Here is a 20329-nt window from a genome sequence, read left to right on the forward strand (position 1 = left end):
AGGAGAGTCTTTTTTGTTTTGTTTTTGGTTTATATGTGGATTTCTTTTTTTTTTTTTTTAAGATTTTATTTATTTATTTACAGACAAATCACAAGTAGGCAGAGAGGCAGGCAGAGAGAGAGGAGGGAAGCAGGCTCCCCACTGAGCAGAGAGCCTAATGCGGGGCTCGATCCCAGGACCCCGGGATCATGACCTGAGCCGAAGTCAGAGGCTTTAACCCACTGAGCCACCCAGGCACCCCTATATGTGGATTTCTTAAGCTTTAATTTTAACTTCCAGTTATTGAACAGTCAGGGTAATATGAGTTTCAGGTGTACAGTGTAGTGACCCAGCACTTCCTACATCCCACGGTACTCATCCTAAATCCCCATCACCTGTTTTACCCATTGCCCCAGCTGCCTCCCCAAAAGGGTATTCTGAATATATCCTAATTTTCCCCTTGAAGAAGACCTTATAATGTACACATTTAAAGTGATAACATAAAAGTTCAAGAGAATTACATATGAAGAAACTGATGCAAATGTTCTTAATACTTTTTATATAAGTTTAATAGACTGCAGATAAGAATTTTTTTGAAAGAATTTTGGGAGTAGTTGATAGTTTGAGATCCAAATTGTTTAAAATATTCTAGGAGAAATACATCCATGTCCCAGAATTTTTTATGATAGACTATTCTGTTGTCAAGTCATTTTAGATGTATCTGGATATCAATTTCTTCTTGTTTCTTTCAGATAAATATTGCTTTAGCTTTATTTGGGAAATGTCTATCAAGTTCTTGACAAAGACATTTAAAACATAAAGATATTTTGGTCTGATTAAGTAGATGTTTAGTTTGATTTATTATGACAGTAATAAAAGTCAGCAATACTTACATAAAATTCCCATTTTTAGTTCTATTTCCTTCAAAATGATGTAAATACATGTTAACTTAGTAATGCGATAAATTACACGTTCTAGATACTTGATCTATTACTCACTTGCGTGTTATATACAAACACATTTATGTCAGATTAATATAGATAACCAATCTATGTTAATATTATAAAAAATTACCACTTTAATATTAGTGTCTGAGAAGGTAAAAATACTATCCTCATCCCTATATCCTTTTTAGGATACACTTTCTTAGCCTGAAAGGCCTCTTTTATCTTTTTTTCCAAAAAAAACTTTGACATCTGATAAAAAAATCAGTTTTCTTCTTTAGTAAAGTTTACTAAAAGAACCCTTGCAATTTATTATTCTGTAAGATACCTTAACACTAAGAGTAGGGATTTTGTTTTGGGTCTCATATGGAACCAGTAGCTCATGGCTGTATTTTGTAGAATAGGAAAACTTCATTTAGTTTATAGACATATTTTTTTTATTATGTTATATTAGTCACCATATGGTACATCATTAGTTTTTGATATAGTGTTCCTTGACTTATTTTTAAAACATTATTATTTGACCCTTGAAAAAATATCAGGAGCACTGATGTTTAGATTTCCTTCTCCATTCATTCTTGGCATGTTAAGATGACAATGATGGATGAATAAAATTTATATTCTTCGCCATACTTTTAAAAGTACCTATATAGTTCATTTTGCTGTGGTACTGATTCATGTTACACTGAATACAGGACAATAGTAATGCTTCTTTTCATTTATATTTGGTATCTTTTGTAGTTGTAAAGATTAACATGAAAATTTTTGAGGTAAGGTATTGTTCTATTTTACTCACAGGTTAATAGTAACAAGTAGGTAATTAAGTATTACTTTAGCTCAAACAAAGTAATACAGTAGGTGCTGACATCTGGAAAATAGCAGAAAAGAGGAGGCTTTTGACAGAAAAAGGATTCTGAGATAGCTAAAAGGAAAATTTAGTTTTTGAAAGGATTTTCCAAAGGCATAGGCTGTTTTCTCGGAAACTAAAGATCTATTTTAAATTTCCTTCTAAGTTTAGGAAGCTTTTTACTTTTTAAAATTTTTTGTTTTATTTTACTTTATGTTTTTTATGGGAAGGGCTGAGTTGATTTTTTTTTAACATTCACTTGGATTTTATGTTTATGAGGAACACAGTACATGAAGCTTTACTTATATTAGCATTTTGAATCTTTGGTTTCTGTAATCAATATCTGTTGAGTTAGATGTTGTTATCCCATTCTTCCACTTAGTAAGCTGAGGCAGAGAGAAATACTGAAACTTACCCAAGACCACACAGCCAGTAAATGGTTGTTCCAAGATTTGTAGTCTTGCCTTGTCTGCCATCAGAACTACCACATCGTCCTCCCTGTGTCGTGTATCAGAACATCTGAAAATGAGCAGTTGATGTTTTGTTCTTTCTTTTTTTTTTCCAGTGTCAGTCCTGAAGTCTTCAATAATGAATAGTAGCTATGGAAATTAAATTGTATGCTTTTCTAGATTCCTAAGATAGATTAAATTTCAATTTGATTGGGGCTTTTGTTGAAATCAGTTTCACCAATCTCCGTAGCTGTATAAAATTAATATTTAAGGCAGAGTTTAAGTGAAGTTATAAAGTTTTCTTTTACAGTGCAGTATCTAAAGTCATCCAATAAGGGACTGATATATCAGAGCCAAAATGCCAAAGATTTTAATATAAAGAGTAACCAGAAATGCTTCTAACCATATCCTTCAGGGAGAGGTGAGGCTATCATGGTTGCCATGCCAAGTTGGCTTCCTTTCACTCCAGAGTAACTGATGCCATTCCAAAAGATTTTTGGTTTTGTTCTCTTACTTATCAGCATAAATTTCAGATTTTTAGGTATCTAATATAAACAACAAATTACACCAACTTCATTATGACTGAGATCTAAAAACAGTAATAATAATTAAAATTAGAATGGTTCAAACTTACAAACTAAATCTCATGTGCATTCTGAACATGTTGTGTGATGGAGATAACGTCTCTTATGTACAAGGAACCAGGGCTTTGAGTAGTTTAGTAAGGTGCCTGGATTTCATATCTAGTAATATCAGAACTTAAGTAGAACTCAAAATCTTTAGTTACTCCACAGTGAGCACATTTATTATTATTCACAGATACCTCTTTCTTCATCTGAGAGAAAACGGACATGTCAAGACAGTTACTAAGAATCCATTGTTATGGGGACCTGGGTCCCTCAGTCATTAAGCATCTGCCTTTGGATTGGGTCATGATCCCGGGGTCCTGGGATCGAACCCCTCATCAAGCCCTGCACCGGGCTCCCTGCCCGGTGGGAAGCCTGCTTCTCCCTCTCCCACTCCCCCTGCGTGTGTTCCCTCTCTTGCTGTGTCTCTATCAAATAAATTTAAAAAAAACAACAACTTAAAAAAAATTTAAAAATCCTTCATGTTCACGTTACCTATTGTTTGGAACTAAAGTCAAGGCGTTCAGATGACCTGACAGTACTTTAATGGAAATGATTTTGTTTTGACCCATCTCTAATCGGAAGGTTTTTGCCTGCTGGATGAATGAACTAGGCTTCTGCTGTTTTGAGAGACATGCCTACCATGAATGTATAGATACATTAATCCGAGAACATTCTCTATAAGGTTTTGAAGGTTTTTAAAAAAAATTTTTTTAAGATTTTTTAATTTATTTTACAGAAAGAGAGATCACAAGTAGGCAGAGAGGCTGACAGAGAGAGAGAGGGGAAGCAGGCTCCCTGCTGAGCACAGAGCCCAATGCAGGGCTCGATCCCAGGACCCTGAGATCATGACCTGAGCCGAAGGCAGAGGCTTAACCCACTGAGCCACCGAGGCGCCCTGAAGTTTTTGTTTGTTTGTTTGTTTGTTTGTTTGTTTGTTCTTGGAAGATTTTACTTATTTATTCGAGAGAGAGAAATGATCAGGGAGAGAGCAGAGGGAGAAGCAGACTCCCCACTGAGCAGGGAGCCTGATTAGGGACTTGATTGATCCCAGGACCCGGGGATCATGACCTGGGCTGAAGGCAGACACTTAACAGCTGAGCTACCCAGATGCCCCAGGTTTTGATTTTTAACATTTATTCTGTTTCAGGTAGACTTCCCTTAAGTTAACTCATTTCTCACCATTCCTTTGGTTTGATATTTTCATACCATTTCTCAGGATAAGAAATAAAGATTTCAGTTGTTTATTTATAATGGGAGGGACTTGATAGAACAGACCTCTGGGCCATTCTTGCCTTTGCCTGTTTCTTATATTTCAGAATTACAAAGAGAAGCTACTCAGGGAAATAAAGATTAGAGCAAGTTTGGGAGTGGCTTTTGGTGGGGCGGCACAGCTAATGAAGCTACCTAAAAACTTGCTGATTGATGACATGAAGACCGTCTGTGGAATTAGTTGTTTGTCTTTAGATTTCAATAATTTACCAAAAAGTGAGTAAAAATGTAAATTAAACAGAAACAAGTTCCAGAAGCTCCTAACAGTTTGATTTGGGTCAGTGATGACAATGAAGCCTAAAGAAATTGCACACTCTCATGTCTTTCTCTTCTCGCAAGTTGCAACAGGAACTTCTAGCCATAAAACAGCAACAAGAACTCCTAGAAAAGGAGCAGAAACTGGAGCAGCAGAGGCAAGAACAGGAAGTAGAGAGGCACCGCAGAGAACAGCAGCTTCCTCCTCTCAGAGGCAAAGATAGAGGACGAGAAAGTAAGAGGCACCAGGGGTAAAAGATGCATCTCTCCCCTCCTGTTTAGCTTGTCGTCATTCAGAGTGAAGCCTGATAAGGAGTGGAATTAAACTTGTCAAAAGTAAAATAAAATAAACTTGTCAAAACTGTCTGCATTTAGTTAAAGAATAAATTGTGGACCCCCGTCTAAAACTTTTTTGACATTCACATCCCATCTCTCTGCATTCGGTCTGCAGTGTCTCGGGGAAGTCCTCCGAGCATTGTTTGGCAGAGATACTGATTTCTGTTGTTTTGAACCTTAAAAATGAGTTTCTACTAAAGCAATCTAGCCATGCCATATTGTTTTATTAATAAACTTACTTCCACATTTCCTCACTGTACCTTCCTTCTGCTCAAGTAATAATTGCTCTGTAAGTCAAGCCTTTGCCTCCATCTAGTTTTTGAGTCCCCAGACTTAGGGAAGATTTAAGGCAGAACATTTGTTTAAAAAAACTATCCACAAGAGGGAGACAGATCCAAATAATTCCCTTTGTCTGAGGTCAGTTCAGTATCAGGATGTAGCACTAAAGATCAGATGACTAGAACTGAAACTGTCAGTGATATCTATTTGTTTAATGCTCAAAAGAGTTTTTTAAAATGTGAGTTTTTCAAACTAGCAATTCAGGAAGATCATTGTATTGTGTTCAATCATTTATGTGGTCCCCTAAGACTCTTAATTTTAAAATGCAGTGTTTTATTCCTCATTTTTTTTTTTTTACCTCGGGAAAAAATTATTCTTAATTTTGGGACTCCCCCTTCTGCAGAAGCAATTAAAGAAATCATCCAAGTCCTTTGAAAATTGGCGGTTTGAGCAGTAGTTAAAAACATTACCTATGCCATTTTCAAAAGCCTGTTTAGACTCTGGTTTCTTCTTTTAATAGGAAAGCTTCATATGCAGTGACCAGTGGTGTTACTTCTTAATTTTTGCTAAATACTTCAGAGATACAGAAGGACAAAGCCCCACATCAACATCTGTTTCTGTATGTGTGTGTTTCAGGGGCAGTGGCAAGTACAGAAGTAAAGCAGAAGCTTCAAGAATTCCTGTTGAGTAAATCAGCAACAAAAGACACTCCAACAAATGGAAAAAATCATTCCGTGAGCCGCCATCCCAAGCTCTGGTACACGTATGTTCAGTGTTTAATCTTTTTCCTTCCCAGGGGTCAAGAACACGGGTTCTTTGCTCCGCCAGCCTGGGCATTGGACTGGGGTCTGCCAGTTCTCAGTTCTGTGGCGGTGGACAAGCTCCTTGAATTCTCATCCTTCTCAGTGAGAAGGTCATGATAGTACCTGCCCTCTAGGGTTGCTAGAAAGGTCTTATGAAATAATACAGTCAAGTATGCAACAGAGAGCACTGCTTAATAAATGTTACAAGTATCATCTTGAGGGCAAGGAAGTAGATAATGTTTTTTGGTGAATGAGTAACAGAAATGTGGGGTGGGGCATAGAAATTAGTTCCTATTTTGCATTTTTCTATTCTCAGATGGTGCATCTGATATCTTTACAATAATTTCTGAAGATTTGGCAGGTTGAGACTTTATTTTACTTGGCTCGATAGAAGGTGGAGATCTGAACTATTTTTAAAAGACCAGAAGCTTTTCGACTTTAAAAAAAAAAAAAAAAAAAAAAAAAAAAAAAAGCAGGAAGACAAGGGAGGGAAGAGAAAGAGAACGGAGGCAAGGAAGTAAAGCGGAGTCTTCGTGACAAGTTTACCCCTGACCATCTGACTTCTTCTCTTGTCACACTGTGAGCTGAACACACTGACTTCTCTCACACACCAGCTGACAACATCAGACACTGCTGTTACGGATGCCCGGAACCATGTTTCCCCAGGTCCAGTGAAGAGAACGATGGGATACACCGTTCTCCTCTCAGGAAAATAGAAACAATGTGGTGTTTTTAAAAATCAGGACAAACACTGATAAGCAAATGTTTGGATAATAGACAGTAGTTTCATTTCTCTCATTTTATATGTTTACTGAATGACCATCAGGTTTTAGACTTACACTTTTTTGATTCTTCAGCTCATCAAAGATAAGGGAATATATACTTGATTGCTCTATACTGAAACTGTAAGCATCCCAGGAGTTCTAGTTAAAGAGTTATTATACTTCTGTTTTATAAGTATCTGCCCTTTTCAGCATGCAAAAAAAAAAAAAAAAAAATGACTAAGGCAGATTCCAGAGTGCTGCATAAATACTTTTTAATGGTTTATGTAATTTCTATCAGGCATGTCAGTTGACTTGAGAAGCCAGTCCCTGAAGAAAATTTTCAGATGTTCAGTTAACATCACAAAGTATTTAGAAATAAACACCACTTTGTTACCTAAAATTACATACATAATTTCTAACTAATTCATATTCCTTGTAGGTTAAAGCTCATTTTAAGAAGAGGCAATACCTTTTTTAAGTGGGAAACAACTAACTAGAGGCAAACAGCATGTCAGCTGAAAGTTCTTCAGCTCTCCCCTTGGGTATATTAAATATTTACTTAGCAATCCTTTTTTGTGCTGACTTGAACTTCAGTAGGGTCCAACACCAGACACCATAAATCATTAATTTATGGAATCTGAATTTAATACTTTTTTTCCAGTTAAGGATAGATGAAGTGTCCTTAAACAAGTTAATTTTTGAGAATGTGTGATTCAGATAAACGATACTGGTAGAATCACCACGCTGGTGATTCTATTGGTTGTTTTCTTCACATATCATAGTTGTGGGTGTTCACAACTTGGTTCCCTGTTGGTTGTTTTCTTCACATATCATAGTTGTGGGTGTTCACGTCCACTGGATAATTGACTTTCAGTTCTGAAGACTCCTCCCCAGGAGTACAGCTCCACCTCTTTCACTATATTTATGTAGGGGAGAGGAAACATTTTTAAAAACTAGTTTCATGTTGGGGAAATACGTGATTGCCAGCCTTTACCTTGGAAGTGCTGTTCAAGCCAGGGGATCTGTGACTGTGATAAAGGTAGTTTTGCTATGGTAGAAAAGCACCTTCTTGTACTTCTGTGTATTACCTAACAATTTTTGCAAATGAAGTCTCTTATATATGTTTACTTCTACTCTGACTATTCTACCCTGTTGACTAAAAAGGATTTGGGTGGTGAATTTTCCGTAAGTGTGGCACCTAAGAGAAATCCACAGTGATCTCAGATGATCCAAACTTGGGCTCTCGGTGAATTCTCTGTTAGTGAGGCAAGGTCTGTACAAGTGAGTGACCGGACACACAGTGGTCATTCTTGGGGTTCCTGCAACATTCTGAAATGAACTGCTGAAATGAACGTGGTTCTGTGAGGCTGTGATTGCACACACTGGACAGAAAGAACATAAAGGCAGCTGAGACACGTGTACAGCATGTGCAACTCATTATTGCTGACCAACATGCAGGAAAAACTCCAGAGCAAATGGTGAAGTCTCTTTTTCTTTGGTAGGGCTGCCCACCACACGTCACTGGATCAAAGCTCTCCACCCCTGAGTGGAACATCTCCATCCTACAAATACACATTACCAGGAGCACAGGACACGAAGGATGATTTCCCCCTTCGAAAAACTGGTAAGTTGGTTTAGCAAGACTCCACTTGCTTTTCCATAATGTACCTGTAGTTTTGTTGGGCCATCCTCTAGAGGAAAGCCAAAGGATTTGCATCACAGCTCTTCTGCCCCCTCCACCCCTCCCCTTAGCACAAACACACATGTGCATGCAGACACGTACACCCCCGATTTCAACACCAGTTGATTCAGGATATAATCAAAGTAACTTTTCTAATTTAAAAGTTCACTGTATTTGGATTTTAAACAAATCCAACAAAGAGTGGAATTAGAAAACAAAGCCAACAAAGAGTAGAATTAAGGAAGATAAATATTCAATTTCTCCAAAAATTTAAATCTTCTCCACTAATGAGGACCTCTGTAATTTCCCCCATTTATCTAAATTTTCCTTTGGCCTTAGCCATTTACTGCAAAAATAGGAATAATAAACTTTCTTTTTCTTACACATTTTAGCACTTGTAAATTTTAATTGTTTTAAGTGGTGAAACAGATAAGACCAAGGCTACCTTCTGAGTAAGTGACTTGCCTAATGTCTCACAGATTACAGGAGAACTCAGAGTGATGCTTTGTACCTAATGATCTCATGTAATTATATAAAAATTTGCTTAGGGCAACTGAGACAATGAAGCTTCTATTTGGAGTTTAGTAAACCACCTTCTGGCTCTAAGGCTAGTATTTGTTTGCTCATCTTCTCCATTTTCAGACCCCTGATACATGAATATTTAATGTGTTGCATGCTCTTACCTCTGTAATAAATATATCTAAAGTTCAGGTAGATATAAGCATAAATACTATTGCTGTGCATTCTGTTCTAAATCTTATGTTTTCCAAGTACAGTTGTTTTTTTTTAAGGAAAATAAGCAAATTTTAAAATCTTTGTATCTAGAACTATCTGAAAAGATATTCAGAGAAGATAGTTTGGTCCATTGTAGTTTACTCAGGTTTACTTAAGACTAGATCTATGTAGTTTGTATTTGAATCTTACAGAGCAAAAATGCTTTCTAATAATTATATTCATTTTCCCAAGCAATCATGAATAACAAAAATAGATATAGATTGTAAAACACACGCTAAAGCTATTGTCTGTCATAATTTACCTTAGCATAATGAAGATTTAAAAATAAAATCCATCATAAGTAGGAGCGTACTACCTACCTTCTTTTGTACCAGGCACTGGGGTAGGATGGTGAAGTATTGCAAACCAGTCTTTGCCTTCTTATTTTTATAGCCCAAGGAGTTTTGCATTTCTATTATAAGACAATAGGTATAATAAAATACTTCCAAGAAGTAAAATACCTCCAGAGGGCTATGCAAAGAGGAGAATAAGATTTATGTATTGCATTAGCATTTGACACTGTTATGTACAAATCAGATTGCCTTTCATGTAAATAAACTTGTCTGGGTTAAAAGGAAGAAAGCAAAGAATGAGCTTCCATGTATTTCTAAAACACAGAGTATAGTTTATGAAAATTGATCCATAAAGGACATGAGTTTTAGAATGTGCCGACTTTGATCTGCTGTCTTGACATTTAGTTGCACCAGTGGCTTATGTAGGAACTATTGACAGAGATTATGTGACTATTGCCCCAGGTCTCAGGGCAGTGACTGGCATTCAAGGGCCTGAGGAGTCACTAAAAGGAAAGAAAACATAAGTCCCCTTATGGCAGGAGGTTACTGATGAGTGATATAGTTACATTCATGGAGAAAGACTTCTACCCTGCTGTGCACACAGCCTTTGAATATATTCTTACCACTGGGAGACTGAAAACTGACTGCAGAGCTGACACTGACTTTGAAAAGAAGTGGCATTTGGAACCAGTAAAGCATCCAGAAAGAAAATCTGATCTTTTTCAATACTTAAGAACAAGTACTGAAAACCCATACTCTGTGTCCCAGTTTCCATGAGAACAGTTTAGGATTTTTTTTTTTTTCTCTGTAAGGAATGACTAGCGAGCTGTTAATTTATTCTTGTAAAAAATCTCAGTCCACAACAGAATTCAAAGAGAAACGCTGTCCACTACAAAATTTTATTCAGATCTGCACTAATAGAAAAGGCATTTTCTGTGTCTGTGTGATACATAGTAGTAGTGAAAAGATCCAGCCCTTGTCTTTGCTCATGTTCTATTTTCTGTATCAGCCTAATATTTTAAGGTTATTCCCTTTGTAAAATTGAAAATCTGATATTAATTAAGCGTCAGACCATTTATTTATAAAACTGAACTCTTCAAGCATTGTACCAAGGAAGTTCTTTTGAACAGCCATTAATACCTTTATATCTGCATAGGGGTTTCAAAATATTTCTTAATTCAATTCCCATCATCTAAGAGAAGGACGATATAATTAAATACAGATGTTTTGTACACATTATCTAAAGTACTTAAGAGATATCCTTCATTAATTACAAATAGGCAGAACAGAACTCTTCTTACTTTTATCAATATGGTCCATTTGATATACTTCCAGTCCACTGAGAAAGTTTAGACATATATTTGCACTAAGTAGAAGAGCACTGAAATGCATGCAGTCAAGTGATGATTTTTATTGCAGCGTTTCTTGTGTGTTTATCACTTAATAGCTATTACAAAAAAGTAAAACATTATAATAATTACAATTAAAGATACATAATGATTGGGGAAGCGAAGATATTTTTTGCATTAAGCTACCTTGTATAAAATGAAATCTGGAGCAGTGGCATCGATGACATAGTGTAAATACCAGGACAGCTGTAACAGAGTCAGCTTTTCCTACTGGGGCCTTATTATCACCCTCTGTGGTCTACTTGAATTTCACTGAACTCAATCTTAGAATTAAAAGAAGTTATTAAATGAGTGGATTCTCTTTGGATCCATCTGCACATAGTACTGAATACTTCCAATTTCTTTTTAATCTACATCAGGACTGAATTGCCAGTATGCATTAGCAAGATTTAAGGGAGTAGAGCTGGAACCAGAATAAGAAAAGTTGTAATGATCTTAAAATGATTAAAGTGGCCCCAGGGGTGTCTCCCTTAAGCAGTGAGCACAGTTTGGAACCTCTCTTGACCTCCTAGGACCCAGCCAGCCAGTGATAACCTAGGAACAGTCAATCAAAGAGGTCTCATTTGTCTGCAGAAATCTGACCTTTGTCATGCAAAGTGGACCTTTACTTCCTTCCCCTTAGGAGGATCAGGGTTGCGCCTAGCTTTTAGGAAACATCAGAATAATACAAAATCGGTGGCTCTAGTCAGGCCCATTCCTAATTCATTTTTCTTTTAAATGTAGGAATTGAGATTCTTTTGCTCCTTTCACAGTGCACATTGAAGGATTTCATAATTAGTTGTGAAGTTGAGAATGAAATCATTGTTTTCAATTTTTATATTTATCACCCACACTTAAAATTAGCACTTCCTTTTAGAATTACCTTCTGTGATTCTTTTTGTTCCGCAACACAAAGATTTGTTGATACTGAAATTTGTACTACATTATTGAACTTTTTGTTTTGGCGCCAAATTATATTATACTGTGGTAGGTGACCTTTTATCCCCCTAATACAGTATATTTCTAGACTGATAACAAACTATAAAATAAAGGAAGCAGCTAGGTCCAGGCACTTTTGAAATAATGCATATTTTTCCCAAAGATACTGCATATGTGCTGACTTTGAATTGACCTGCAGAACCATTTGAATTGGATTCTGTTCCAGTGAGTGTGTACATATGTTTCATAAAATGTTATGGTAAAAAGCTCTAGAGGTTTTATGCTCCATTATATTATTGGGGTCTTACCTAGTGAGCTTTGCCTTTCTTTGAATGTTACAGTCTTTCCATTTAATACTTTTAAACAAAGTGAACTGGCGGGCTAGATTAACCTCTTAAAGCATGCAAGCCATAGAAAGCTTGGCTCAGGCCAAGCCGACTGTTCCAGCCCCGCTGAAATATTCATCTTAAATGGTCAGCAACACTAGAGTCAGACTCCTATGGAAGAGGTCCAAACATAAGTTAAGGTTTTGGAAGGCCAGTGTCATTTTCCACACTGAGTAAATTGGAGAGAAGGCAGAGGTGAGACAGATAGCTTTATAAATCTCCCCCAGAATAACAGTTAGAAGTTATGTTCTGGTACCTTAGTGACCTATTCACGTTAGTATAATCCAGAATTAATACGAGGAGGGTTTTTTTAATCTTTTTTCTTTTTCTAAGATTTTATTTATTTATTAGAAAGAGAGAGAGAGAGAGAGCACTGAGCTGGGGGGAGAGAGAGAAGCAGATTCACCTCAAGCAAGGAGCCTGGGATCATGACCTGAGCTGAAAGCAGTCCCTTAACCCAGTGAGCCTCCCAGCACCGCCCCCCCCACCTTTACCTTATGTTTTAAAATCTCTCTTTCTTCTTTCCTCTGTCTCTCTAATTCTGTGTTTTTCTCATGATACACAAACACGTGCTCACACGAACGCATGGGCATGCGCACATGTTTCTATACAGATAACATGAAAAGAACACTTACGCTTGTAAAAATATCACTCTGAATCTTACTCCAGACTAAAAAAAAAAAAACTGGAGGATTTTTACCTGTCTTAGTACTCTTAGTTCTACTGTTATAGTCACTCTTGCTTAAAATCATTAGAATAATCTTTTGGGGATAAAATTACACCAGTTTTCCCAGAATTAAGAAGCAATGTGGCACAGTAGCAACAGGCTTTGAATCCACCTACCAGTTTGAAGTCTGGATCCTCAGTCTTAGGAAATGTACTGAACCTCCTCAGCCTATGACTCAGTCATCTACAAAATGGGAATAATTATTGCATTTGGTTCATACAGTTGTTTTAGGAATTCGATGAAGTATTGCTGTAATGAGCTTAGGGTCATACCTAGGATTTAGGGAGTATGTAGTTAGTTGTATGTTTCTAGTTGAGAAGGAGTTCAGTTTCATTTCTTTTTATCAAGTTAAAACTCTATCTCTTATTGTTGTGGAAGGTCTTTAAGGTCTAACGTTCTGCCACATTTATTGATTAAACAAGTAACTGGGGAGAAAGTGACAAGCCTTCTTTTTAAGCTTTGTACAACTTGCAGTACTAATGTCAACACTGGAATAAAGGGTTTTGTCAGTTTTCTATTTCTCTGGCATTTCAGAGCCAAATACTGTGTCCCAAAATAGCAGCAGACTTGTTTCTGTCATCTAACATAGGAGGAACACTAATTGATGCTTTGTGCTCACTGGGGCCAAACTGAGTTTTAATTTCTGCCCTTGACTTTATTTTTAAATTATGAGACTTTAATTTTTAGAATGGTTTTCGATTTACAGAAAAACTGAGCAGATAGTACAGGGCTTCCAGATCATTCTCCATCCACCCCCCACCCCCAGCCCAGTCTTTGCTCTTACTTATATCTTGCTTTAGTGTGGTACATTTGGTATACTCAATGAACCACTAGATACATTCTTATTAATGTAGTACATAATTTACATTAAAGTTGTTCTTAGTGTTACAAAGTTCTATAGATTTTGACACAAGAGTAATATCATGACATGTGTCCATCATTACAATATAATGCAATAGTTTTACTGCCCTAAAACTCCTTTCTGCCCCATCGATTGATCCCTCCCCCTGACCAACCCCTGTTAACCACTGGTATTTTACTGTCTCTATAGTCTTGCTTTCTGTACCATGTCATATAGTTTGAATCATATGGTATAATGTACGTAGCCTTCCAGACTGGCCTCCTTCACTTGACAATATGCATTTAAGATTCCTCCATGTCTTTTTGTGGCTTGGACGCTCACTCTTCCATTGCTAAGTAATAATTGTGTTGTTTAAAGGAACTACAGTGTGTTCATCCATTTACCTATTGAAAGACATCCTGGCTCCTTCCAAGTTTTACCAAGTATGGATAAGTCTACTGTAAACCTTCCCATGTATGTTTTATGTGGATGTAAGTATTGAACTCAGTTAGGTAAATTCATAGGACTGTGACAGCTAGATCTTATAGTAAGACTATGTTTAGTTCTGTAAGAAATTGCCAAACTGTCTTCCAAAGTAGCTGCACCATTATGCACACCCTCCAGCTGAGGATCAGGGTTCTTGTTGCTCCACATACTCACCAGCACTTAGTATTTTCAGTTTCAGTTTTTAGATTTTGAACATTCTAATGGGCATATGATAGTTTCCCATTTTGGTATTAATTTGTAATTACCTAGTATTCATGTGTTATGTCTTTCTCCACCCCTTTACTTTTAATCTATTTGTGTCTTTATTTATTTATTTTTTTGAAGATTTTTATTTATTTGTTTGAGAGAGAAGAGAGAGTAAGCATGAGCCAGGGAAGGGGTTGAGGGAGAGAAGCAGGCTCCCTTCTCAGCAGAGAACCCAACTTGGGGCTCTATCCCAGGATCCTGGGATCATGACCCGAGCGGAAGGCAGACACTTAACCAACTAAGCCACCAGGTGCCTCTATCTGTGTCTTTTTTTTTTTTTTTTTAAGATTTTATTTATTTATTTGACAGAGATCACAAGTAGGCAGAGAGAGACGGAGAAGCAGGCTCCCTGCTGAGCAGAGAGCCCAACGCAGGACTTGATCCCAGGACCCTGGGATCATGACCTGAGCCCAAGGCAGAGGCTTTAACCCACTGAGCCACCCAGGTGCCCTGTGTCTTTATTTTTAAAATAGTTTTCTTATAGGCAACATATAGTGGGTCTTTTTTTAAATCGACTCTGACAGTCTATTATAATTAGTGTATTGGACCATTCACATTTGAAGTGGTTATTGATATCGTTAGATTATTACCACCATGTGTGTGTAACTGTTTTCTAATCCTGTACTTACTCTTTATTATTATTATTTTTTAATTTACCTTCATTTTGTAGCTTCTCTGTACTTAATTGACCATTATATGATTCCATGTTCTCTATCTTCTTAGTGTATCAATTGTACCTCTTTAAAAACTTTTATTTGGTGATTTCCTTAGAGCTTGAAATACATAATTGTGGCTAAGCTGCATCTGCTTTCAAATAACACTGCACCGTACATTCCCAATTCCTCCCTCCTATCCTTGCTGTCATTCATCTCATTTTTTTCTATAAGCAAAAATCACCCAATACATCGTTGATATTATTATTTTGAATAATCTACTAGATCAGTTAAAAATAAGAATAATAAAATATTTTATTTTTCTGTCATTATTCCTTCCCTTACATACATGGGAGTTTCTGACCTGTATCTTATCTTTCTTATCTTTTACTAGTTCCTGCAAGGCAGGTCTACTGGTAACAAATTCCCTTGGGTTTTGTTTGTCTGAGAAAGGTTTTATTTCTCCTTCATGTTGAAAAGATGATTTCACCTAATACAGGATTCTAAGTTGCTGGGGTTTTTTTCTTGCTTCGCTTTGCTACACAACACTTGGCTACACTCTGTCTGCTTGCAAGGTTTCTGATGAGAAATCTGATATAATCTTTATCCTTGTTACTCTTTAGGCAAGTTGCTTTCTAATAGCCTCTGGTTTCTCTGAAGATGGTCTTTTTGTCTTTGGTTTTCTGTAGTTTGAATATGATATGCCTAGGTGTTTAGCTTTTGATATTTATACTGCTTTATGTTCCCTGAGATTCCTATACCTGTGGATTTCAGCCATTGTTCCAATATTCTGTTCCTTTCTTTCTTTTTATTTTAGGATCCCCAGTACACATCTTTTGTAATTGTCCCAGAGTTCCAGGGTATTATGTTCTTTTTTTTTTTTTTTTTTTTTTTCTTTACCTTTCAGCTTGGGAAGTTTCTATTGATGTGTCTTCAAGATCACTGATTCTTTCTTCAGTCACTTCCAGTCAACTGATGAGCCCATCACAGCACTCTTCATTCTGTGCTTTTGATTTCAAGAATTTCCTCTTCATTCTCTCTTAGAGTTTCCATCTCTCTGCTTCCATTTACCTTCTTAACATGCTGTCAGCTTTTTCCATGAGAGCCCTTAACATATTACTGATAGGTGTTTTAAGTTCTCTCTCTGATAATTCCAGAATCACCATATCTGAGGCTCGTCTGATGTTTGCTTTGTCTCTATTTAGAATGTGTTTTCTCTTACCTTTTAGCATGCTTTGCAATTTTCTGTTGAAAGCTGGATGTGGTATATTAGAAAATAGAAACTGAGTGGTGAGGATTTTGGTGTGAGATCTTATGTTAATCTGGCTGGAAGTGGGTTGCATTTAATGTTTACCCTAGCTGTAGCTGACAGAGGCTTCGTGTCCTCTAGTTGGTTTTATCTGTTCTCTTCCCCTTTCTTAGGATTACCCTTAAAAGTCTTCATAAATAGGCTGTCTTACAGCTTTTTCAGTTATAATCTATTGTTGTTATATTGGGACCCTATTGATATGGTGGTAAAATGTTGGGGAGCATCAGGGTTCTATATCTTATAATTAAATCTCATTTTTTGAAATTGCCCTGCCATCCCGGTCAGATAAAGTTCTGGTAAAATATTTTTAGGGCAAGTTTTTGTGAAGTAAAATCCTCTGGATGTATTTTTAAATTGTTACTTTTCCCTTGAGCGTGTTTCCAAAATGGTTACTTTTCTCCTCTCTTCCATCCCTACCCCAGGCCCTCATTTGTGTAGGAGGGAACTTTTCACTAATCTTCTCTTGAGAGAACCTGGTTGGATTCTTATAAGTAAAACCCATAAATGTGTAGGTCCTCGCTAAGATTGGACCCCTGAAGGTTTTAACTGTCAAGCAAGCTAGTCTATATCTATCTCCAGCAGTTTGTGCCTCCAGCAACTCATCAAAATTACATTTAGAGGTTCCTACCGGTTTACTGGCTCCAGTGGGCTTCTGCTTCCAGTAAGCTGAGCTCAGCTGTGATTTTCTGTATTTTCCTGGCTCTCCAGATTTCAGGGTAGCACTCTGAGACCTCTATTCTCTGAAGGTTGTAAGAAAACCACTTTGATTTTTTACTTTGCTCAGCTTTTTTCTTGTGATGAGGATGGAAGTGAAGATTTCCAAACTCTTTACATGTTGGAGTTGATACCAGAAGTCAACCATTGACGTTTAAACCTGTAAAATATTAAAAAAAAATTTTTTAAACACAACTTTCCAACTTTTTGAGGTGACAGATTTATATTTAAGCAATATAATTCTTACCAATTAATTATAATAGATGTTCTAAAGATTAGCATAAATGCTTGACTGTCTTTCTCAGCTTGGTCATGACTAACAAATCCATGTGCTAAAAACTGTGACAGAATAGGCTGAAATAATTTTAAATCACATTTTGGAAGGAATCCAATACTTCGTGCTGATGTCTTTGCCTAATGATTTATTCTATGATATTTTATTCTATGCCCTCTTCTGTATGTCATATTTCTCTTCTCCTTAATTGGAAGCAACACCCTATTGATTTTGGTACATTGAAAATATATTTGATGAAACATTGGTTTGGGATGGTGTATAAACTAGTGTGTAAGCAAGATTCGAGAATTACAAGAATTTTTTTCTGTGTTTTTCTTATTTTCCTCATTATATCAAACTCTAAAGATTTGATAAGGTAAGAAAAACCAATCATGGCCCTCCAAAAGTTAGAGTCTAGCTCCCTTTTAAAACAGAATTTCATTTTCCACATAGGTAATTTTACTTTTTGAAAGAAGACTTTCTGATAGATTTAATCACTTTAATTATGAAAAGTTTGCTATTTTTTAAAAAAGATTTTATATATTTATTTGACACAGAAAGACACAGTGAGAGAGGGAACACAAACAGGGAGTAGAAAAGGGAGAAGCAGGCTTCCTACTGAGCAGGGAGCCTGATACGGGTTGGATCCCAGGACCCTGGTCATGACCTGAGCCAAAAGGCAGACGCTTAACTACTGAGCCATCCAGGTGCCCCTGAAGTTGGCTATTTTAAACTAGGTCATTGATTCTAAAATTCTCATTTTTTAAACAAACATGTTTATAATCTCAATGGTTCTAATGGATGATATTTTCATAGTTCAACCACCAGTGGTTTTTGCTTTTGCATGTTATTCTTAGTGATTGTGCATGCTACAGTTGATAAATTACTGTGGCATTTACCTAAGAATTAAATGGTTTAGAATGATAAGATTTCTTGTCATATAGAAAAAATATAAATTTATATGTACTTTTATATAAAAATGACTTAAAAACACATATTAATGTTCCTAAGAATTATGTATTCAAAAGTTAGTTGCGATTAAGTTAGAATCAAGGAACAAAATGGTTTAAGTTTCACAATTCAATAAACAAGAAGCTGGTCTCACAGATTGTATGTGCAATATGGATGATAACTACTTTAGAGCCAAGAGCAAGTACCAATTGCAAATTGTGTGATAATTAAACAACCTTGTAAGAACTTTAAAAATCTAACTCACATTGTTTATTTGTGGGGGGAAACTACTATGAAAAAGCTGATATAGGCTAGAAAGACAAAGCATGGAAAGTAATCTTATAGTTTGGAGTTAGATCTGGCTGAGAATTCTAGGAAGGGGCTACCACGTAGAGCTATGTAGCCGTGGACAAGTTAAAAGGACTTCTCTGAGCCTCAGTTTTTTCAAGTGTCAAGTATGGAAGATAATTGCCTTGCAGAATTATGATAAGCCGTAAAGGTATTGTAGGAAAGTGCCCGATATATGGCAGTCTCTGTACATATTTCCTGTATGAGTGACTAGGAATAATGGTATGGCATTTGTGGTAGGAATTAGTAGTTGTAGCCAGATGGTATAATAATGCAAGACTTGGAATACCAAAAGGATTCTAGAACTATGGTCTTAACCTTGTCACTAATATACGGCCTTAAACACAGGACTTCATGATTTTGGATCTCAGATTTCTGAGGTAAAGAAAAGATTTGGAACAAATGATTCCTAAGATTGTGTACAAGTTTAAGAAGGAAATATCATGTTTCATGAAGAGTAATATAAAAAAAAATGTTAATAATTTGAAGACTATATAAATAAGAAATAAATGTTGGTGTTCTTGCAGAATTATGTCTCAAACTCATTATAATTAACTGTAACAAAGCCTAATGACATATTTTTCACTCCCCATAAAATGTTCAATTACAAAGAGGCAGGACATTTTAGATAAGATTGGAATGAGAAATTGGCAAAAAATAATAATTAAGATTTAAAAGCATTTAGCCATCTGTTGTATAATCATGAGAATGATTGAAAAAAGACTCCTAATTTGTAATATTCACAATTTTATAACTTGAAACACTGGGGGAAAGATTTCATGAAAATATATGCACTTATATATCTCTAGACATATCTAATGAAATAAATTAAGAGAGGACAGAAAGTAAGTGATGAGATGTTTGCAATTATATTTTCTTTAAGTTTTCAGCCACTCACAGGGTTACTTTGAAATGAAGGGGTCCTTTATAGCAAATAAATCTGGAAGAAACCATTATCTTTTTGCTCAAAAATCTTAGTATTAAGGCAGCTTTTAATAAGTTTATCCTGGTATGCTAGGCTTTTCATCAAATGACCTTAATTTACCTATTTAGAGTCACTTTATTTTTGTTTCCCCTTCTCTTCTTTGTTTAGAACCATTTGCTTTGGAGCTTGTTATTTTTTATTTTTATCTCAAGATTTAAACATTCTTCACCACCTATCCATAAAAAAGATAAATTCAAAAGTCATTTTTTTAAAAACCTGCATTCTGGGGCGCCTAGGTGGCTCAGGGGGTTGAAGCCTCTGCCTTCAGCTCAGATCATGATCCCTGGGTCCTGCAATCAAGCCCTGCATCAGGCTCTCTGCTCAGCAGGGATCCTGCTTCCCTCCCCCACTCCGCCCCCTCTGCCTGCCTCTCTGCCTACTTGTGATCTCTGTCTGTCAAATAGATAAATAAAATCTTTAAAAAAAAAAACCTGTATCTGGCTTTTTCCTTATCTGTATTCTCATATCACTATTATTTTTGCTATAAAAGCTGGCAATTGTATTTTAATTGTTAGATATCATATTTCATACTGACGTTTTTATCTTGTTCTTCCCAATTAGAGGGTACAAATGTCAAAAAGTGTGTTTATGAGGTATTCATTCCTTATCTGACAAACCACACTTGATGCGTGCTTCATATCTTAGTGGGTAGTAAAGAAATCAATATACATAAGAAAGAATTTTTGCCATTAATGAGCTCACAGTCTTCAGAGTAAGGTATATCTACAGGTTCCTGAAAGGGTGATTGAAAATTAGCTT

The 20329-nt window shown here is 36.3% G+C and overlaps 1 protein-coding gene across 16 annotated transcripts in view; it reads left to right on the plus strand.

Moving 5' to 3' along the window:
- HDAC9 (histone deacetylase 9) overlaps nt 1–20329 on the plus strand; it is a 940182-nt gene that overhangs the window by 488958 nt on the left and 430895 nt on the right. For 9 of the 16 annotated variants that reach the window (XR_009352864.1, XM_059171302.1, XM_059171292.1 and 6 more), the window contains 3 exons: nt 4457–4607; nt 5624–5750; nt 8057–8178. Coding sequence is in view for 15 of the 16 variants with exons in the window: in XM_059171302.1 (XP_059027285.1) it covers nt 4457–4607; nt 5624–5750; nt 8057–8178 (400 nt within the window). In the remaining variant the exon portion in view is untranslated. The remainder of the gene's footprint in view (nt 1–4456; nt 4608–5623; nt 5751–8056; nt 8179–20329) is intronic. The other 7 variants (XM_059171303.1, XM_059171295.1, XM_059171306.1 and 4 more) reach the window with 3 other exon arrangements.

Source organism: Mustela lutreola, chromosome 4, assembly GCF_030435805.1.
Source record: "Mustela lutreola isolate mMusLut2 chromosome 4, mMusLut2.pri, whole genome shotgun sequence".
In the NCBI taxonomy this organism is placed as follows: domain Eukaryota; kingdom Metazoa; phylum Chordata; class Mammalia; order Carnivora; family Mustelidae; genus Mustela; species Mustela lutreola.